Source organism: Dendrobium catenatum, unplaced genomic scaffold (assembly GCF_001605985.2).
Source record: "Dendrobium catenatum unplaced genomic scaffold, ASM160598v2 fragScaff_scaffold_1553, whole genome shotgun sequence".
Taxonomy (NCBI): domain Eukaryota; kingdom Viridiplantae; phylum Streptophyta; class Magnoliopsida; order Asparagales; family Orchidaceae; genus Dendrobium; species Dendrobium catenatum.
Genome location: NW_021320015.1, coordinates 346,586 through 369,255, shown reverse-complemented (window position 1 = coordinate 369,255; position 22,670 = coordinate 346,586). Strand labels below are relative to the sequence as shown.

The following is a 22,670-nucleotide window of genomic DNA, read 5'->3' as shown; positions in this document are numbered from 1 at the left end:
ATCTACTATTTGGCTTCATCATTTTAGATTATGACATTTATCTTTTGATATCTTAAAAAATATGTATCTAAAATTTTTTTGTAAGTTGAAAAATAAATATTTTAATTGTAAAACTTGTGAGTTAGCCAAGTATAAACGAGATTTTCAAAAAAAAATTGAGAGATGTCATACCCCATTCTACCTTTTTCATAGTGATATGTGAGGACCTTAAAAATTTCCTAACACTTAGGTTCCTGGTGATTTGTATCATTCATTGATGTCTGCACTTGAGTCTCTTGGATCTTTCTCCTAAAAAATAAATCCGATGTGAGCATTATCCTCCCCATTTTCACATCATGATCCTTATTTAATTCAGGATAAAAATAAGAAATTTTTGTTCTGACAATGACAAAGATTACTTTAACCAAACTCTATCCTCCTACTTTCAAAGGGAATGTATCATTCATGAGTCTTTCTGTATTCATACACCACAATAAAATGGTGTAGAAAGAAAAAAACAGCCACATTCTTACCCCCATCCGTGCACTTCTATTCCACCACAATGTACCCAAATTCTACTGGGGGAAGCCCTTCTGACTGCCATATATTTCATAAATCGATTACCTTCAACAACTTTGGGATTAAAAACACCAGTGGATATTCTATTCTCTTTTGACCTTGAATTTCAAACCCATAACAACCTCACACACCCAGAATCTTTGGGTGCACTGCCTATGTCTACATTCATAGTCAAAATAGAGAAAAATTAGATCCAAGAGCACTCAAATTTACCTTTCTTGGATATTCATCCACCCAAAAATGTTATAAGTGTTATCATCTCTCTACCAAGAAAATCCTTCTATTTGCTGACGTTACTTTTGATGAATAAAAATCTTATTTCATCAAACCTTATCTTCTGGAGGAGATTAAAATTAAGGAAGAAGAGGAAAGTGAGATTGCCCATCTTGACCTTTCAGCTCCACCTCAAATCAATCCACCTAAACTTGAAATTAAAGCCAAAGAAATTGAGGACAAAGCTATTATGATTAACAAGAGGTTTGGGATAGCGTATTCTAGGCGTACAAATCTAAATTATGCTCTAGAGCAGTTCAAAGAATCTGAACCGTCTCCTGAAGTTGAGGTAAATGCAAGTTTACAAAAAAAAAAAAAAAACTCCCTTGTACCCCATAACCAATTTTGTATTCTTCCATAATATCTCACCTTTAGACAAACTTTTTCTAGTTGCACTAAATGATATTCATATTCATAATGATATTTCTGAAGCCTTATTTAATGAAAATTGGAAAAGTGCTATGAAAGATGAAACGCAGGCCTTAGAAAAGAACAATACATGGGAGATCACCGTCCTACTAGTAGGGAAAAAACCAGTCAGTTGTAAATGGGTGTTTTTTTGTGAAATACAAAGCTGATGGAAAAAACCAGTTGGCATGCTTGACATGAGTACTGCGCATCAACTATCATTATCCATAGGTGGTTCATAACATGTGCCAAGGTTTTGTATGCTTGCGTAGGGTCAAATGATATTGATCTCTTGCAAATTGTATTTGCTTAAAGCTTGTTCAATATCTCTTGGTCATCAATTCGTTATGCTCATTATGCATTGATCTCCTTTATTGGTGTATTTTATGGACGTCGAATCATTGCTGATGACAAAGACACTATTGCATTCCTTCATGTTTACTCATTTTGCAGATCTATTGCTCATGTGTGAGTTATGGCGGACATTACAAGTCAATGCTTGCATTCATCATATGTTGCCAATGCTTTCACCATTCATTATGATCACATCCGCTCATTTATAAGCATGATCGAGATGGATATCCTTCATGGGCAAATTAAGGGCCTACATTATTACTCGCTATCAAGAGAAGTGCTCACTTTGATTATTATTTATGAATGAGGTGAAGAAATTTTAGCTGGCATGAGTCATTGTTTGTAGTTTTCCCTTGATGTTCATTTGAGTTATTTGAATTATCACTTATTATTTGCATGATAAGTTTAAGCTTTAATTCTCTGTCGTCTTTTTGAGTTCTGTGTTGTTATTTTGTTAAAATCAAGTTCCTTATTGATTGTTCATTTTAGTTCCATGTAGCTCATGTTCAATTCGAGTCCCCTACACTTAGTTCATTTGAGTTCAAACTAAGGCCCTCGTCAGTATAATTTTCGGTAGTCTCCTGGTGCCTCCCCTGTGTAGGAAAAATTTTAAGAGTCTTGGCCATCCTACATGGTAGTTGTTGGGCGACACCGTGGTCGTATTTCTTCAGTCCCACCATGCTACGAGAGCGTGTATGAGTCTTCGATGTACCTTTCTGAAAGATGGCATAATTTTATTTTCCCATTGCACTGAAGCTCGTACGGGTACTTATAAGTGTCCCCGCCACACTACGAGAGCGTGTACAGGGCCTACCTGCCTCGTCGTAAGTGTCGCGCCACTCTCTTATACCGTGCTATGAGAGAGCGTATAGGGGGTTCTCTAGCTCGCTGCAAACACCAAGAGCGGGATTTTTGAGTTGAGATATCCTTACCTGAGTGACGAGCGATGATGGCGGAGTCGGTGATTAATGCAAAATTTTTTATTCATTTTATTTCATTCACATTTTTTTTCATTTTTTAAAATAGTAATAATAATAATAATTAGTTATAATAACATTGCTAATATTAATAACTATTATTAATATTAAAATTAACTTAATCCCTACCTCATTGTTGGCGGCTTGTGGAGATCGGAGGCAATGGTTGAGTCAGCAAGAGCTGAGAGGCGTTCAGCTATGAGGATGAAGTGGGATTGGAAGGGGATTTTGTTGCATGTATAGGAAGGGACGTCGGTTTGCTGTGGGTTTCGCGGCTAGAGTAGAGAGGGAGTTTGGGCCGGTTGCTTGAGGTTGTGTAGAGGTTGTGTAGGAAGCAGGTGGTCGGGATTAGGGCAACGATGTTGGAGTTTGGCGGGTTGAGGCCCTTTGGATTAGAACAGTAGAGGTAGAGGTAGAGGCGGAGGTCTTTGACCTTGAGATGCAGCTCAGCAGGTAGAGGGCTATGGAAATTAGGTTGATCAGGTTGTGGGATTTGAATTCAGATGACTTGAGGATCGTGGAATTCGATTGAAGAAAGAGGCATCGGGTATAGGAGGCAGGTCGAGTCTTGGAAGGGTCAGAGGTTAGGGTTCTGTCGTGAGGAAGAATTGCGGTTTGGTTTATTGCAGGTTGAGCAGAAATTGAAATCGTCTAGGAATCGAACATAGTGAAGAGCAGGGGCGAAAGTTTCGACTGGACTTGCGAACAGAGGAGGCTTTTGTGTGTGGGAATTTGTAAGCGGGAAGGGAGGAGAGTTGCAGGAGCTCAAGCATGGAAGAGCCGAATAGAGAGCTCCCTGTCTTCGTTTTATTAATGCGAGCAGAGGTGTGATCAAGGCGAAGCATGCGTGAGTGGACGGTTTCGACGCCGTTTGCAGAGCTACGAGACTTGAGCGGGATATCCATCAAGGATATGGGATGGGCGGCAGCAAAGTTAATGATTTCAACAAAAAAATTTTCTCTTTTTTTTTTGGTTTCATTACAGAGGTCAATAATAGATCACTTATTTTTCAGAGCCATAAAGTTTCATTATTAGGACATCACCATAATGTCCTATTAAATCCAAGATTTAATGTGGGATTTTCTTGCTTTGGGCCGATGCCAAGTTAATGGCCTAATTATTTTCTTCCTTTAAAAAATTCATGAACCAATTGAAATCACTTTAGATAGTTCTTTACATTCAACTAGTATATTGATTTGATATTTTGCAACTCACCTATTGGATTTGGATTACATTCCTCAATCCCAAGAGAACTTGAGACCAAAAGAATATGGGTGTTGTTGTTGTTGTTTTCTATGGAGAGGGAAATTGTGCTTCTTGTTTGAAGAAATATAAGGAAAAAGGAAAGGAATGTATAAATATAGTGATAAAGGCTATAATAAGCGAAATGGAAAGGGTAAAAGCTAGTTTGTGCAATGAAACACTGAAGGATGCAACAACGGGAAAGGAAAATTAAAATCCTAATTGTTACAATGAAAAAAATGGAAAATAGTTGAGAGTGTTTCATTCCACCAAGTTCTCTGATTTGTACAATCTTAAGATCATTTCTAATGGGAAATGCTCATTAGTGGGGATTGAAATTTAGTTATAGAATTAACTAATGAATAAGTAAAATAGGTAGTATATAATATTGGAATTATCACAAGGGATGGCAGTCTATTCTTGCACATGCATGGCTATCAGTTGCATGGAGAGGACGAGGGGCATGATTGTTAGTTGGAGGTGGTCCTGGAACAGGCTTGACTGATGAAGCCGTTGCTGGGGTGTGCTTGCAAGTTAGATGAGGACTTGGTGGAGGCATAACTAGCAAAGGTATGATTGTAAGCAGGCGAAAGATCTAGTGGAGGCATGATTTTAGGAGCGGGTGACATGACTCCAAGAGGGATTTTCACATCTTAATTCATCATATGACTTTTGATAAAAAGTAGAATTTGAAGATTTGCCCTCATATTGCAAGGCCTATAAATTTTTTAGACATGACTATGTTGAGTTCTTCAAGGCCCATCCGGAATTAAGGAAATCATCCTCTAGAGTTTTAACTGTTGGGGTTGGCTCTTTTGATCATATTATAGACGCAAAGAATTTTCTGTTGTATTTCCTTCTGATCAAATGAAGCATACAAGCTTGCGATGAGATGCTTCCACTGCCTTGGTCCCCTTGGGAGCTCATACTCTAGATATTTCTCTAGATTCATCTTTTGAGATAATTCCTTCGCTTACTGTTTATGGTTTGTTGGATGATTATATCCTCTACTCTATTTTCTGTCTCATTAGTTTTAGATGCTAGGATTTATGGTACAACAAGAGCCATGCCTGGGTTAAATATATGCCAACATATTGAGGTTCCCCTTATTACTTAATACTATTTCTTCTCCTTGTGATATTACAATTATGTTCATCGATATTACTTCAAATTTTTTGAGCGATTATTGTTAATGATTTAAGCTTAATTTAGTGTTAAGATTCTATTAGAATGTAATTTGTTTAGTGGAGAAAAGGTTTCATCTGATGTTCTCTCGTCAATTCATAATAAAAAAAATGTCTTTTTCTATTCTCACAGATTTTCTAGATATTTAGTTGTAATAACTCTCTCGATGATTTAGCATTCTGGATTTATGTGGTGTTGAATGTCGGCTTTCTTCTCTTCTATTTGATGGATATTATTCGTGGTTCGTCACCTTGCCAATATATATATTAATGATGATAATTTTATGTAACTGTTAGTTCAAGTGTCTTTTTCATCTAGTTATAAAATCATGTTTATAAAAAACACCCAATTCAGTGAGGTAAAAAAGAAAAACTAATGGCGCGTTATTCCTTTAGGGAATGCGTTATGTTTCTCAAGTGAAGAAGCTCTTCTTTTGTTTTGTGCTTATTTTTCTTTCTATCTAATTTTGTTGCATTGTTCATTATACAAATCTTTTTTTGAATTCCATATTTTATCTACTGTACAGGATCTGCAGAAAGGCCTTGACCTTGGAGTAGTATCTCCTGAAATACTGCAGAACTTTTTTGACCTTGAGCAGTATCCTGTTATTGCTGAACTAATTCATCGATTTCAAGTAAGTGTTCATACAATTTCGTAATTCGTGTTAAGTGTAGCTTGGTCTTGATAAATAGAGGAGATGCCAAATTTTTTTTTTAATCTTTTAAATATATGAAATTCTTGATGCTTTAATAAATACTTTCATTTGTAAGATAGTACATTGCTTTTGTATGGGAAGATGCAATTCCAGGAATATCAGCATTTACTATCATGTTTTACAGGGGTTTCGGGAAAGGTTACTGGCAGACCCCAAGTTTCTTAATCGGTTAGCTATTGAAGAAGCTATATCAATAACAACTACCCTCTTAGCACAATATGAAAGACGTAAAGGTCGTTTTTTTGAAGAAATTGACTATGTCCTGACTGATACCATCAGAGGCATTGTGGTTGATTTTTTTACAGTGTGGCTTCCTGCACCAACTATGTCATTTATTTCTCAAGTCCAAGATAGCTCCCCCTTGGATAAATTAGAATTGCTAAAAGGATTTCTTGGATCCTTGCCTGACAATGCCTTCCAAAAGAGTATTGTTGGAAAAGACTGGAATGCGAATCAGAGATTGGCATCAGTGTTGTTTGGAGGCCTGAAACTTGCTAGTGTAGGTTTTATTTCTAGTGTTGGAGCTGGAGCTGCTTCAGACGTCTTATATGCCATACGTCGATATCTGAACAATTCTTTTATTAACGATGGAAATAGGAAACGAACTCCCATATTGAAATCAGCTGTTGTTTATAGTTTTTTTCTTGGAACTTCAGCAAATCTGCGGTATCAGGTATTTTTACTTGATCATGTACCTTTTTATGGTTGCTAATTTCTATCTTGTCTTAACTAGCAGGTTACAACTTGCTCGAATAGATGTGTTTTTTGTGTTTCATTTATGATTTATCCAGCAAATTCTTCTAAAAAATGAATGTACTATATAATCAAGCTCATCAGTTGATTTGTGAATTGTTTGTTATTGATTGTTGTACCGCACTATTGGGGCCTTCCAAATATGATGTCGACAATCTCTATTTTTTCAGTAGCTGTGGGGCGTCTTTTTCCCAAATTCTAATTTATTTGTTTGAAATCTTATGTTCTCGGTCCTAATTTCACTGTAATCTTATCACATTCCTGTTAACTGGCAAAAGGAGGAGAAAGCAACAGAGAAGGAAACCGGAAGACAGAGCAGACAGAAAAGTTAAAGTAATTTTCTATATCAAAAGAACAGGGATACAGTGGTTTATATAAGCGATTTAGAAATAGAAAAAACAAATGAATGATTGCCACGTGTTATCTTGATAACGGATTCAAGATTACATAATTTGTCTAACAATTCCATCAAGACTCAAATTTGTAGACTTTGGCTACTTGTTGTAGTATTGGTATCTACTGTAGCACGGTCGGACAATAGGGAAGAAAAGAAAAAGAGATTTGGGAGAAGTTTCAAAAATTTTTTGCTTGATTTCATTGCAGGAAATTAAGCCTTTATATAAGAAATCACAATAAGGATTAGATCTTTACAATTGGGAAAGGAGTGGGAAATAGAGGGTGGGGGGTAGAACATATGTAGATTTGAAGTTGAAGAGTGCTAGAGGGAGCAAACAATGGTGCAACCACATGGTGAGGGATGGGAGAAGGAAGTGGGAAAGTTTCTTGCATGCAAGCAAGTGAGGTTGATATAGTAGCATTTGTGAAAATTAGTATGAGAGTCTTAAATTATATGTAACTATGGATATCATCTTTGTGAGAGAGTTGAGGGTATGTAATTGAGTTATATTGCATTTTGGGCCTATATGTGCTGTCCATTTATATTATTGGATTTGGTAGTAGATATAAAAATGGTGATATATGTATGAAAATAGTAGGTGATAGGTACTGATATTGTGGTGGGTTAAAATTTTTATTTCATGGTCTTTTAATTACTCTCTTTTATTCTTATAAATAATAAGCCTATTGTATTGTTAATCACTTGCTTTTATGAATGGATGAATGAATGTTTTTTTCTTTTTAAAATGTAGTTCCTATGACTTTGAATAGACGATGAAATTTCTTGTGCTTGAAGATCTAATTCATGGCGACAAACTGCTCATGAAAAGGAGATTCATACTCAAAAGTGGATTTATAACAAAGGACTATTCGTGGCTAGTGGCTACTATCACCTTTGAAGAAGCTAATCGAGATTGATGATGCGATAAAAAATTGTTCATGAAGGCTATTTATATATTCTTTGTTCCATTTCTCCTTGCATCTTTCTTCAAAAAAAGGAAAAAAATAATAGGTTCATTCTTTTTTTCTCTACATCAGATTAATATCAAAGCAAGATGATCCTACTGCCAAGTGTTTTGTTTTGTTGTGTCATGGTGATAGGAAATAATCGTAAAAAAAAAAAGAGAAATTAGAATTTCAACAATTATGCCAAGACAAAAACCCCTTGATTGAATAGTAGATGAAAGAAAATAGCAAGATATAATTGATCCTCAATTCGAGAGGAGGATTTATCCCTCCCAAATCTCTAGACATCGTTAGATCCTAAGAACACCAAAGCACCACGAAAATTTAGAAAACTCAAGATAACCCTAAAACTAATCCAACCATACTACACAAAGCACATAAAATACTCCCAAAAGGACTAAACATCCCTCCTAATTCAAACTTTCTCTCCTAACCCCTCTTTCTTTTTCTCTACTTAAGTTGTGGGCTCCATAGGATAGGGGAGGAACCCACCAAGGATGGAAACACCAGGCTTACGCCTTTTGTATACAAGGGGTCGGTCCAAGTGTTGGGCCGGCTGGACCAGTCCCTCATGGACCGGCTTATCAGTACCTTGCTCCCAAAGAATCACCTTGTCCTCAAGGTGAAAAGATGGAAATTGATGTTGCATCCTCTTGTACGGCTCCCATGCAGCGTCATAATCGGAAAGATCCCTCCATTTAATCAACACTTTTTTGATCCCTTCTCTCTAGAGTACCCCTTATAGCTCTACTTGTTCTAGCACAACTACCAATTCCATAGTCAGCGTGGTCAACAACTCAGAACAAGCTATGTGATCCTCAATAGCCCTTCTCAACTGAGATACATGAAACACTGGATGTATCGTAGCGGTGGGGAGTAAATCAAATGATAAGATGCAGCTCCAATATTCTCTGATATCTCATAAAGGCCAAAATATCGCGGAGCCAACTTCTCATTCCTTCTGTTAGCTACCGTCCTCTGTTTGTAAGGTCGAAGCTTCAAGAACACTCTGATGAGGACATCGACAGACGTTATCAACAAGTTTATCGACGAAGGAATCGCAGATCTACGACTACGATTCAACGTCTTTACTTTTGATGCATTTCTTAATGTTATGTTTTATTTAGCGTTGTTGTTTTTCGAATTTACCCCTTTGGGGAAGTGTCTTGTTATTGTAGCCCAGAGGGTAATCGCGTAATTTTTCCTTTTTCATGATTGAGACCTATATATAATGGTCTAATGTGTTGTAAGATTTTTGATGAATGATTAATGAAAATTTTTCTTTGTTTCTTCTTCTTCTTGTGAGAGCACTAGAGAGAAGGGAGAGAGAGCTCGAGGTGAGCAAACACAACACCCACCAGTAGTTGGAAGAGTTCGCGACTCGTGGTTTTTAATTTATTTTCTTCTTCTCTTCCTCTTCCCCATCCCACCCACCGACTCTTCTTTTTTCTTTTCCTAAATTAGGAAGACCAAATTAGAAGCTATTCTAATTAACCCCACACCCTCCTCCCTCTCGTAATGCCGCCGGCCTCCCCCCATTGATTGGTTTTCTTCATGGTTTTCAATTGAGCTCTCAATCACACATTAATTTGAATTCAAATTTCAAATTATTTCCCTCCACACTTAATTAGAATCTGAAACTAATTTCAGATTTGGATTAAACTTCCCTCCCCCCCGTCCAACCTAACCTAATTCTCCCTCATTCAAACCGTCCCCTCCTCTCCACCCTTGGCCGCCCTCTCCACTTGCCTCATCTCTCTTGGAAAACCTAAACCCTCATGCTATTTGAAGCTAAGGGAAGGAAACAAGTTCTTTCCTCCTTCCTACCAATGTTGTATAGCCGACCCTGAGGTCGACCACGGATTTGTCTTCGACGAGCAAGGAAGGACAGATATTCTTGGATCCCCATTCTTCGACGTCTTCTTTGATAACGACGAGACTGTGGAAGGATACATCGACCGCATCTTGTACTAACTAACATTATTGATTGAAGAGCACCTTCAACTGGGTCGTTGGATAATCATCAGTCACCCACCACCTCCTCCACCGCCGGCTACTTATCCATCAACAAAGGTCTTTAGCGCCGTCTTCCTAGTGGTAATATCCTTCTTCGTATGGTTCATCTTTCTCTGCTAAAGCCTAAGAGTGATTGAGTGAGAAGGTATTCAAGGTGAACCTCTCGTTGGTAAGTGATGGATTATGTTATGTGTACTTAGTATTTCCCAATTGTCTTGAATTTTGATTGGATTGTTCGGTTAATATCAAACGCGCTTCTTTAACCTAAGCAAGTTGATTACTTTGAATTCCTAACTCTTCCTTATTTGCAAGCAATAATTTTCATTAGCAAGTTTTAATCAATTGTTTCTTTTAATTTCGCAAGTAACTCCTAGTAGTATCACATCACACTCTATCCCCAACTTCAAATTGGATGCCCTTCTTATGACCATATGTCCTTTTCTTCATAATATGCTGAGCTCTCAATAGATGCTTTTTTAGTTTTCCCAATACATAGTCCCTCTCCACCAAGTATACTTTTACTGAAGAAACTGGAGTATTATTTTGCCCAAAACGCACCAAGTGAGGTGGGTTTCGTCCATACAACACCTTGGATGGGGTCATCTGGGAAGCAGAATGATACGTTGTGTTGAACCAATACTTCACCCATGCTAGCCACTTGACCCAAAGTTGAGGTGGCTCCCACACAAAAAATCGTAGGTATGTCTCCAGACTCCTGTTGACTGCATCCGTTAGCCCATCCATCTAGGGGTGGTAAGCAATGCTCCTCTATAGTATTGTCCCCTGCAACCTGAATAACTCCCTCCAGAAATGGTTGAGGAACACCTTATCCCTGTCGAATACTATAGCCTCCATTACCCCATGCAGTCAGACCACATCTTTGATGAAAGCTACTGTCATTATCACTGCTGTGTAGGGATGTCGTAGGGGGATGAAGTGAGCATACTTGCTCAGTCTGTCCACTACCACTAAAATCACAATAAACTTCTCCGATCAGTGTTGCCCGTCTATAAAACCTATGGAGACCTCCTCCCACATCCGATAAGGTAGAGTCAGGGGTTTGAAGTAAGCCCCCTAGAGCTATGACCATATACTTGTTCCTCTGACATACCTCACAACTGACTACCAACCCCTCTACATCTTTATGCTTCCCTTTCCAATAAAACTCTACTGTAATCTCCAGTAGGTCTTCTGTACCCCTGAGTGACCCCTAACCGCACTCCCATGGAACTACTACAATAGGTGTGGAATATGGACTAATGTCCTATGCATCACAAATCTCCCCTAGTACATCAACCTCTCCCCTTCTAGAGAATATCCAAGATGGTTATTCCTATCATTCAGTAAATCTATCCTAATCCTCCCCAGCTCCTCATCCTGTGCACTTTTCTCCTTAATGGCCTCCCAGTGCAACATCAACGATATTGATATTTTCATCTTTTGGAGCTCCCCTATACGTTTGGACATGGCATTTGTTGCCTAGTTCTTCATCCCGGACTTATACTGAATTTTAAAGTCATATCCCAATAACTTTGAAAGTCACCATCCTCTGCTCCAACAAGTACTTCAGGCTTCGCTGGTCCATCCTAATAATGAAATGTCGACCCAATAAGTAAGGTTTCCACTTCTGGATGGCTAGCACAATGACCATCAACTCCCTCTCATATACTAACTTCAGTCTAGCTTTAGTTGTCAACACCTGACTGAAATAAGCAATGAGTTGGTGACTCTGCATGATTACTTCTCCCAATCCATACCTTGATGCGCCCGTCCTCACTACAAAAACTTGACTGAAATCTGGTAGGGCCAGGATCAGTATGGTGGTTATGACCTTCTTCAACCTCTCAAAAGTTCTTGTAGCCTCCTCCCCCCACAAGAAGTTATCCTTCTTCAACTGTTCTGTTAGTGGCCATACAATGATGCTATAGCCCCTCACGAATCTCCTGTAATATCCTGTCAGCCCTAGAAATCCCCTCAGCTATCTCAGATTCTTTGATAGTGGTCATCTCAGTATTGCCTCGGTCTTAGTCTGATCCGTGGCCATACCCTCCTGAGATACTACATGTAAGTACTCCACACTAACATGTGCAAAGCAACATTTCTTCAAATTTGCCCTCAACTGCTGCTACTGTAACACCTCTAGGACCATCCTCAAGTGTTCCCAATGTTTCTCATTTGACCTGTTGTATACCAGGATATCATAAAGTAAACCAATACAAATCTCCTGAGATAGGGTCGGAACACCTTACATCAGTGCTGCCTAACTCTAATTGGAGAAAATCCTCCATTACCTAAATTCCCTGCATGGTCAACACTACTCCCTACAGATGCCCTTGCCCATCTCCACCTTCTCCGTGCCCATCACCACTCCATAGCTCTATGCATCCACCTAAGTCACCCCTAATTGGTCCATAACCTGGTTGGAGATGAAATTGTAGGTAGCCCTACTGTCGATCAACACTACCATCTCTCGGTCTACTATTTCCCCCTTCACGTTCATTGTATGACTAGGAATGAATCCTACCATTGAGTTCAAGGAGATCTCTGCCACATCCAGATGCAGCTTTTCCTCCTCCTTTACCTCAGTCTTACTCCCACCTCCCTCAGCTTCGTCGTCATCACAGACGGTGAGAATCTAAAGAGTTAGGTCTTTGCTCCTGCGCCCCTGATTATACTTCTCATCACATCAGAAGCGTAATCCCTTTGCCCTCTTTTCCTGCAATTCCCTCTCAGTCAGCTTTTTGAAAATTTTCCCACTTCCTCCTAGAGGTTTCTCCCCCGGGAACTCACAAAGGTTGCCCGGTGTAGGTCCCTTGAGTGCTACGAAAGTGGTGGTCATCTGTATCAACCACCCGAACTGTCGCCTATGGCTCCCCTCTCCTGGTACTTCTGAACCTCCACGAGCTGAGCTAGCTCCATAGCCTCTCCCAAGTATCAAGGCCTCATGACTCTCACTGCTGCTCACATCTCTAATTTGAGCGCCAACATAAAATTTCCTCCATAATATTCTCAGACAGCCGATCAAGTCGACTTGCCAGATACTCAAATCTCTCATGGTATTCTATCACCGTGCCTTCCTGTACTAGGGAAAAGAACAGTTCATAGAAGTCCCCTCCCTTGCCAGTTCAGAAACGTTCCAATAAGCACTCTTTGAACTCCCTCCAACTTCGTATGGGTCGCCTCATATCTTTCTACTGGTACCAAGCCAACGCCTTCCCTTCTAAACATAGGCTAGTTGCTATCAATTTCTTATTCTCTGTAAACCCATTGACAGCGAAATATTTCTCTACCTTGTAAATCCACCCATGTGCACCGTCCCCCTCAAAGATGGGCATTTTCATCTTCCTGAACTTCAGATCCCCTCTATTTCCTCTAATTCATCCATAGTTTAACCTTCCCCAAATGGTTGGTCCTCTCCAAGTGTCCCGATGCTCCCTTCCACATTCATACCCAAACCCTTCTTCGAATTCCCCTCTCATTCCTTCAAAATCAGCACCTCTTCGACCATAATCTCCCTCCTTTCCCAATCATCACCCCTTTGCTCATACCCCACTAGTCCATGCCTCTCTCTATACCTTTCACCTCTTTCCTCCATCTGGAAGGGTTCCAATTGTGGTCTTCTCCCTTCTCCCTCTACGATCTCCACATCATTTTCATCCTTATGAATTTCATAATTTGTATTTTTCCTTCTAGCCCTCTCGCCTCCGATGCCGCCGTTTGGTTGTGTAGATCCAACATCTTCTTCATCATGTCACGTAGGTCAGAGAATTGTTTTTCCATGGAGGAAATTCTATCATTGCTTTGATTTGGTATCTCCCCCTCAAGACGTTCTTTCAACGCATCCTCCTTCTTGGCGGCCATTGATACCTAGATCTTTGTTAGACTTAAAAATTCATATTTCCACTCTAAAAACATCAAAAAACAATTGTTCGGACAAAAAAATTGTTGCAGGAATAAGCTCAAACAGCCCCAGAAAGTTGCCATAATACCAATTTGATAGGAAATAATCATAGAAACAAAAAATGATTACTGAAATTAGAATTTCAACAATCTCGCCAAGCAGGTTTTGATGATTTAATGGAGTAAAAACAAGAAACACACCCTCGATTGAATCATAGATGAAAGAAAGTAATAAGATAAATTGATCCTTAATTTGAGAGTATGGTTTATCTCTCGCAAATCTCTCAACACCGTTAGAGCCCAAGAAAACCAAAGCATCTCGAAAATTAAAAAAACTCAAGATAATCCTAATCCTAATCCAACCCTACTACATAAAGCACAAAAATAACTCCCAAAAGGACTAAACAGCCCTCCTAATTCAAACTTTTCCTCTTAATCCCTTTTTTTCTCTCTACCATACTTGTCAATGGTGAATGACGCAGCATGGCGCATAGTGCACAACACAGCACGCGCCATTTTGAACAAGGCTCAAAATAGAAAATAATTATAGAAATCATTATATGAATCTTATTTTAGAGTATCAATCAAGTTGGGTAAGGCTTGGTTGAATATGTTTGTAGTTGTGCGCAATTGCGCCATTGCACACACATGGCGCAAATGACAGGGCTAACTTGAATATGTGCACTGCGCATGTTGCACGCCATTTTGTGTCATTGACATGTATGCTCTCTACTTAATTCGTGGGCCCCATAGGAGGGGGTGGAGCCCACCAGGGGTGGAAACAACAAGCTCACGCCTGTTGTATGCAAGGGGCCGGCCCAAGTGTTGGGCCGGCTGGACCGGTCTATCACAAGGTTAGCTTGATGAGCTTGATGATATGGTGTATCTTCTTATGTTTTGGAGCTTATTCTACGATGTTGAATTTTTTTAAAGTTGGAGAGGATGTAGGGCATTTTGGATGACTTGTTTGTGAAAGTATTAGATTATATATAACTAATAATATCATCATTGTAAGAGAGTCGAGTATGTAATAAAGCCATATTATATTTTGGGCTTTATTTGTCTTTGGGCATTTTTTTTATTTATTTTGTGGGTCATATTGAGCTTTTATGTATTGGGTTTGGTGGTAGACATGGAAATGGTTTTATATATAAGTTTACGTTATAGGATTGATTTTAGTGGTTAGTATGGATATTTGGGGCATGCTAGAATATTTATTTAGTCTCTTTTGGTATCTCCCTCTTATTCTTGCAAAATAGGGAGTCTCCTGTCATGTAAAATACTTGCTTTTAAGGAGGAAAAATTTGATATTATTTTTGGAATATAGTTCCTATGACTTTGAATATGAGATGAACTCTTTTGTACTTGAAGATCTAATTCATGGCAAAAGAGTATCCATGAATAGGAGATTCAAACACTAAGTGCGGATTTATGGCGTAGGATTGTCTGTGGACTCCTCTTGTTTTGTCATCTTTGATTGATTATGGAGATCAAAGACCGAAGCACTATTTGTTATGTTCATCTACATTTTTTATGTTCTCTTTATATATATATATTCATTCATTTTCGTCCTATATTAAAGACGAAGATGGGGAGGAATATAGAAGGGCGAAAAGTAAAATGGTGAAAAATGGGTGGCGGTTATAATCAGTTGGAAATCAAAATTTTAAGTTTCCATATTTTGTTTGTATTTGCCTATGCCTATTATAAATTATAAATGTACCATTAGGCTGTACTCTTTCTAAATAATTAGAAGATTTAGTCTGGGAGAAGTTTTGTCATAATGACAACATTTATTACACCCTTAAATTTTTCATTGTACATGGTCAACAATTTCTAGAGTAGTACAACCTACAACCCTTATTATTACCTATTGCTTCTTTTAATCCATTCTTTTAAATCATTTCTCATCATGCTTGGTATCTATGATTTAGGTTTTGGCTTCTCCTCCATTAATAGATATATGCAGAGTGATGGGATTTTTCTTCTCCTAAAAGTTACTAGGGACAGGCACAAATGAAATAATCACTATGCAATTAGATATTATAAAGATCCATTCTTATCTTAGTAATAAGTATTTAAACACTCATCTGAGACACAAGAGAGATAATTAAACTACATTGTGTCATAGATATAGGGCTATACTTAGTTATATCAAAGTTTTTATTTGTTTTGTTATAGTTGTTGTGATTGTACTCACCTTGGTACTATAAGAACATTGTAATTTATTTTTTATAAATTTGTACTTCTCATTTTGATTATCTAGATATTATGCAATGATGTAATACTTTTCATTATGATGTATTATAGCTATTCTATAATTGTATGCAATGATGCATCTATTATAGGAACAAGTTATAAACAATGATGCCATACTTCTATAGATGTTCCTTTTCAGCTCATTGAGATTACTGTCTTCCAAGGCCTGCGTGAGATCAACTCAATTAGGCACTGAATGAGTAGAACTTAAACCATCTATTGAGTATGGCTGCATGTGTGCGAGTTTGCAATCATCAAGCTACATGAGCAGCCCTACTTATTATTTGTATGGGATTCAATATCCAGTGAAGATGAGATTAGTAATATTTGAATACAATGATTAATTTTGATGCCATTTATTTCTTCAGCCCTTTGTTGTATTGCATTTAGTTTTGTGGTTTTTGATCACCTAATAATTGGTATAAGAATTCTTCAAATATGTTATGTCTGAAGAATGTTTGTTAAGTGCATCCTTTTAAAATTCAAACTTGCAAAATTATTTTCTTGTATCTGAATTTGTTATTATGTGTAAATAATGCAAAAATGTATGTGCTGCAGGTTATTGCAGGAATTGTGGAGCATAGGCTTTCGGACTATCTACTATCTTATTATAATAATCCTCTACTTTCAAATATTTTGTCTTTCTTTGTTCGGACTGTCAACTCATACTGGGGAACGCAGGTTAGGATCTTCTATGGCTATGTTGTCTTATCTTGTTTTTAATTGTCCTGTTGCCTGGTGATTCAATACCTATTGCTAAAGTCTTTTTTGATGCAAGTTGTTCAGCGATGAAACTTTCGTATATTTTACACCATTACATCCACTTATTTTAGCAGCAAATCACAACTTCTCATATTTATTCTTATCTTTTGTTTAGATTGATATAGAAGTCCTGCCAACTGTTGAGATCCTCTTTGGATGCATGCAAGTTTTATTTGGGGACCAAATTGAACTTTTTCTCCTGATGCAGATTTGATGGAAAGTAGATATGCTAATGCGTTTTTAACAAATCTGAAGAAAATTAATGTTGCATAACTGTTCATTGGCACCATATCAGTATGACACTGTTCATGATACTTTAGCAATGTTACACAGGTTTTGATACTCCTACTACACGTTGGCACTTTTCACAAGCACTATGATGTTGGTTAGCCAGTGGAGTTGTAGATTCAATAGGAATTTATAACAAATGATACTAGGTGGAATTCTTAAGCTGCAGATACTGAATCCTTTAAACATTTAAACTGTTGAATCCTCCAAGAACAAGGAAAAAAAAAAAGGTGCCAACATGTGAGCTATAAGATTTTTAATCAACTCATTATTGTTAACTTTTTAATAGAGATAAGAGGTTATTTATAAAATTAGTAAGTTAATTGAAAGTCCAAAATACCATGTGGGGCTCATCACATTATGATCCTCATAAAAATAGAAATAACAAAAAAAAGCTAATTCTTAATTAATATAAATGCATAAAGAAAATCCTCATCATTCTTAATCAAATAGCATACAAAATCAATTTCCCCAGGTGGTAAAAACTCTCCTTTAATATTACGGGTGGTGGTATCTCTCCAGAAGGTTGGCAGAGAAATATTGTATAACATCAAGAAAAATCTTAAAATCTCTTGAAAGTAAATAACATCCTTGTTAAAAAAAAAAACTTTTCACACTTCCCAATGCTGCTAGTAGAAGCATTGATGCCAAAATTAGATACACGCGAATATGTGCTAACTTGCACAAAAACTAATATAAATTTAGAAATAAGTACATTGAGGCTTAGAGGTGCATCCGCTTGGCAATATAGTTTTAATATCAAAGAAGGATCATTTTTAAACGCTATTGCTTGCTCAAACTTTAAATCCTTGTTGACTCATGTTAAATTCAAAGATTTGGATAGCGAAAATGATTTTTTTTATTATACCAAATTATTCCTGTTTATAGATCTATACAAGATGTCTTAATAAAGAAATAATAACTACAGAATCAGCTGCTTAATTATAGAAGAATTTGATTGTATCTAGGTGAATGATTACTATGCTGAAAGCCTGAAACTTCACTTTAAAAATATCCGAGCTGATTGATAAAATGTATATATTATTTTACATGAAGTACTTGTTTTATTAGTACATGATGCAAGTAATGCTCAATGAAGATAGTTCCAATGGCACCAATCTATGAATTAGCAGCTTCTTTTATTTTGATATTATTCTGCAGTATGCTCATTTACGTGTTTAGAATAAGACGGTATGCTTACAGAACATAGAAGAAATTTTCTTGTTCTATTGCAAGCTTTAATTCTTGTTCAGGAATCTATTTCTTCACAATCTTTATTTCTCTTGCTGTTTTCTGTTGCAGCAATGGATTGATCTGGCGCGTTTCAGTGGATTGCAACCAAGAAAGAGTAGTGGGAGTCCTAATATGGTTTCTGAATCTACTGATTCCCCATTGTTGGAATGCAGCTCTACAAATGCAGAAACTGTCGATGAAAATAGTAACCAATCTGGCGATAGCTGATATGCTCGCAAACTCTGGCGGAACTTACAATGGATTAGAGCATACAAAACCATTTTTTCCTTGCTGATTTACCGAGACCAAGTAAGTTTCCAGTTGGTTATAGAAGCTTTCATTTTTTGTTAGATTTAAGCTATTATATTTAAAAATGTTATCACACCATGTTAATAAATGTTTATATTTATTATAAAAAACTATAACAATAATTATTATAATATATTTCTATTATTAAGGATATTTTTCTTTATTATATATATTTTTTTACTGTTCTCTTTTATGGAATGAAGTAAAGACGTAATTTTTTTTAATTTGATTTGCGGCCTAAGCATGATGGTGCTTTGCCTTCCAAGCTGATATATTCTTTTACATTCCTCGCATGTTCTTCAAGAAAATGCAACAGCTCTACTTCACAAACTCAAAGGCATCGAAGTTTCAGATCCCATAAGCCAACAAATATGAGAGGATTCGATACTATTGTTGTCTTTGCTGAATTTACAATGTGATGCAGCTGGTTTGGCATATTGTAGAATCTCTGTTTTTTTTTTGGGTATATAATGTATTTTTTTTGTGGTTTCAAAGTTAAGTTCAAGGAGCATAAAAGATAGATTTGGGTTTCGTTTGAGACAACTTTTTAAATGTTTCTTAAAACGGTTTTTTAATATAAAATTTTTGAATTAAAAAAAATTGTACTAAAAAGCTGTTTCAGAAAATAATAAGAAAATTGTCTCAAACGAAACCTTGACGTATAAATACTGTAACAACATGAGGGCTTTTGCCCTTTATTCTTTATGTGAAAGCTCACTTTTTTTTTCCAACAAAGTTTGTTGGCCAATGCTTGTTTTTTGGGAAAAAGAAAAAGAAGAAATGGACTCATTGGCAAGTGAGATAGAAATAGAAGAGATTCAAACTATATTGAAAATAGTTGTCACCCATTCTATTATTTTTTTTTTGGGACATTTAGGTCATTTAAGGCAAACTCACACACACAATGCATACACATAGACTCGAACCTTAAACCTCTTAGTTGGAAGCCTTAGCTCTCAACCAATAGGCCAAGGAGAGTTGTGTACCCATTCTATTATAGATGCAGTTCTATTTATTATATGATTAGTGTCTGATGAAGACAAATTCTGCATCTCCATATGACCCCCCTGCTCTCTCTCTCTCATTTTAAAATGAACTATTTTAATGGAGAGATTATTATGTTTGCACACTGAATCATCCGGAGGCGAATCAGAGTATGTCATGTCACTTGGTACATAACGGTACACAGCAAAATGGTGATATGGCACGCTCTAATTCAACTCCGAACGGCGCTGAATAATTTTTCGTTTTAATGGATGGTAAAGCTAGAAAGATGATTGATTAATTTAATTCTGCGAGTATTCAAATCAAATAAAAAGTGTGAATATGGAGAAAAAAATTCCATTCAGAATGTTTTAATTGTTTGGATTTATAGAAAGTTTATATGGAAATGGCAGATATTATCAGTGAAATATTTTTTTTCATCAAACTTGATCATGAACCAAATTTTGATTAGAACTTACTAAATTAAGAGTGTCAAATAGTTTTTCATTTATAGATTAATATTAATTGTCTTTAAATTTAGTAACATTAGAAAATTAATAATGTTGTTATTAAACTTTCTTTTTTAAAAAATTGTTTTTCCTTGAATGCTATTAAAATTAGGGGAAAAATAGATAAGGAGACAAAATGGCATGGATAAAATTTAATAATATTTTTTATTGAAAATTAATAAATATATGCTTTCAAGGGCAAGAAAATCATATCAAATCTGTAGGTTTAGTTCACTATTAAACTCATTTCCCCAAGAATCGGGATGAATCGATTGTTAGAGTGTGAATTATATTGGTGAACAAGTTTTGATTTGATTAAAATATGATTTATTTAATAATTAAAGTACAACCATTCTTTTTTTTTTTATTAGATGGCTAAAAAATAATCTTAATATAAATAATATAAAAAATAATTTACTAAAATAAAAAAGCCCCGTCTTCTCAAACTTCAAACCCCCCTTATTTTGACGGTCTGTAGTTCCCCCCTCCTATTTAGAATATTTATACTAGAAAGCTACTTTAAGAAGCAATAAGAAAATCATCTCAAATGAAGTCTTAGGTTTCGTTTGAGGCAGCGTTCTTCTTGCTTTCTAGTAAAAAAAAAAATTATTTAAAAAAAGTTGTACTGAAAGGCTATTTTAGAATGCAATTAGAATGTTGTCACAAATGAAATCTTAATCTAACAACTCATAGTAACTTTTCTAGGCTCGTGTTCCTCGATGGTGCGAGCACTGATCTTTGTATAAACCATTTCTTTCCTCACAGTTAGGGCTATGGATGATTCAATTTTGAGCAAGCTTGGATCAAAATTGAATGATCTTGATCCGAACTATTTTAGTTTTGAGCTGGATCAAATATAGGGCCAATGTAAAAAGCTAAAAGGAGTTAATTATCACATGGTATATCACTTAAGTAAACCATCATTTCATTAATAGTCACATAAAAAACATATTATACATGAATAAATTTAAATTTTATGAGCAAGAAAATATTTTCAATATGATTTTGAGCCAATTTGAGCTGATCCACCTATTGCTCAAAAATTTGGTTTGAGTCTCAGCTCATTTGGCTTGATCTGTGCTATAAATCGATTCAATTTTTAAGCTAAAATCTCGACCTTACTCTCAATGCTGGCGCTTATCATTTGCGATAGTCTATCCCTCTAGATACAAAATCTTTCTTCATATTCCTCATTTCTCAACTCTAGGGATTTCAGGCCTTCTTTGCCGGTCACATTTCTAGAGTAATTATTGTGTCCGGACACCGAACGCATCCAGAGACCAATAATAAAGCACCACGTCACTTGGGTGCTCGGTACTGAGCACTCGATATTGCTCGGTATTTATCCGGATTTTTGATTTTTTGTCCGGACGTAATAACTTTTCCACATTTTTAACTCTTTGAGGTTTTTTATTTCTAAGACTACGCTTTCGTTCTACTAGAATATTTGCTCGGCGAGGAGACTATGATAATTATGAAAGGGTAGGGGCATTAGTGGGTCAATGTGTTTTATTCTCGAATATTTAGATTAGGGCATCATGCAATTGCCCAAAGCTTTCTCTCTCTTTATGGGGTTTTAGACAAACTAAATTACCTAATTATCAATAAATTTCTCTATTTTTCTATACTTTTACTATTTTTTGTGTATGATTCCCATCAAATTACTCAAATGTTTACGTAAAAATTTTCATAATAAAACTGCTGATGTATCCCATATACTACATAAGAAAACGGAACTCATGCATTTCAAATATTTTTTTTATAAAAATATACCGATTGACATCAATATTTTAATAAAAATTTTTGGGAAGACCAAAAAAAAAAAAAAAAAAAAAAGGTGCACAATCAACTAGAAAAACATATAAATTTCCTTTGAGAGATGAAAAAAAAATGCATACACTGTAATTCACTTATTTAAAATGAAATCACACCGTTATCACTAGAATAATTGATGCACATATTTTCATTTTACGTGTCAGCTTGGGACGGCTATAATTTTTTATAAAATTATGATGAAGTTATTGTGAGAAGAACAATTAAATTATTATGATTGTAAAAATAGCTTTTCATCATAGAAAATTATAATCAAATTAAAGTAGTGAGAAAATAACAAAAAATAACAATCAAATTAAATTGTGATTATCATGTGAGGAGCAAAGCAGATAAAAATTTGTCCCAAACATACCTTAAGGTCCTATTTGAGATAGCTTTCTTTTCTTTTTTAAAAATATTTTTTTAGTAAAATAGTTTAAACTAAAAATTTTTATACTAAAAAGTTACATTAAAAATAGTAAAAAAATCGTACCAAATAAAGCTAGGGGTGTAATTGAGCCAAGTCGGCTCACGACCTGGCTTGCGCTCGACTCATTAACGAGCTCACAAGTCAAATTTATTGAGCAACGAATTAGAACTTGAGCCTATACTTGAGCTCATATATTAAACGAGCTCAACCCCGAGCTCAAGCCTAACTCGGCTCAAAAGCTAGTTAAGCATCTCGATTAAATTAAAATATAAATAATAATTAATTTTAATTTACATTATACAATATATTTTATAATTTTAAATTAATTCTATATCAAAAAA

At 36.1% G+C, this 22,670-nt stretch overlaps 1 protein-coding gene across 1 annotated transcript in view; it reads left to right on the top strand.

The window, feature by feature from the left end:
- Positions 1 to 19,342, top strand: part of LOC110101169 (protein RETICULATA-RELATED 5, chloroplastic) — a 42,919-nt gene extending 23,577 nt beyond the window's left edge. Inside the window, exons 4-8 of the mRNA XM_020828963.2 lie at positions 5,524 to 5,631; positions 5,837 to 6,385; positions 16,561 to 16,683; positions 18,355 to 18,594; positions 18,899 to 19,342. Of these exons, the coding sequence (XP_020684622.1) occupies positions 5,524 to 5,631; positions 5,837 to 6,385; positions 16,561 to 16,683; positions 18,355 to 18,513 (939 nt within the window). The 3' untranslated portion in view covers positions 18,514 to 18,594; positions 18,899 to 19,342. The remainder of the gene's footprint in view (positions 1 to 5,523; positions 5,632 to 5,836; positions 6,386 to 16,560; positions 16,684 to 18,354; positions 18,595 to 18,898) is intronic.
- Positions 19,343 to 22,670: the final 3,328 nt, after the last annotated feature.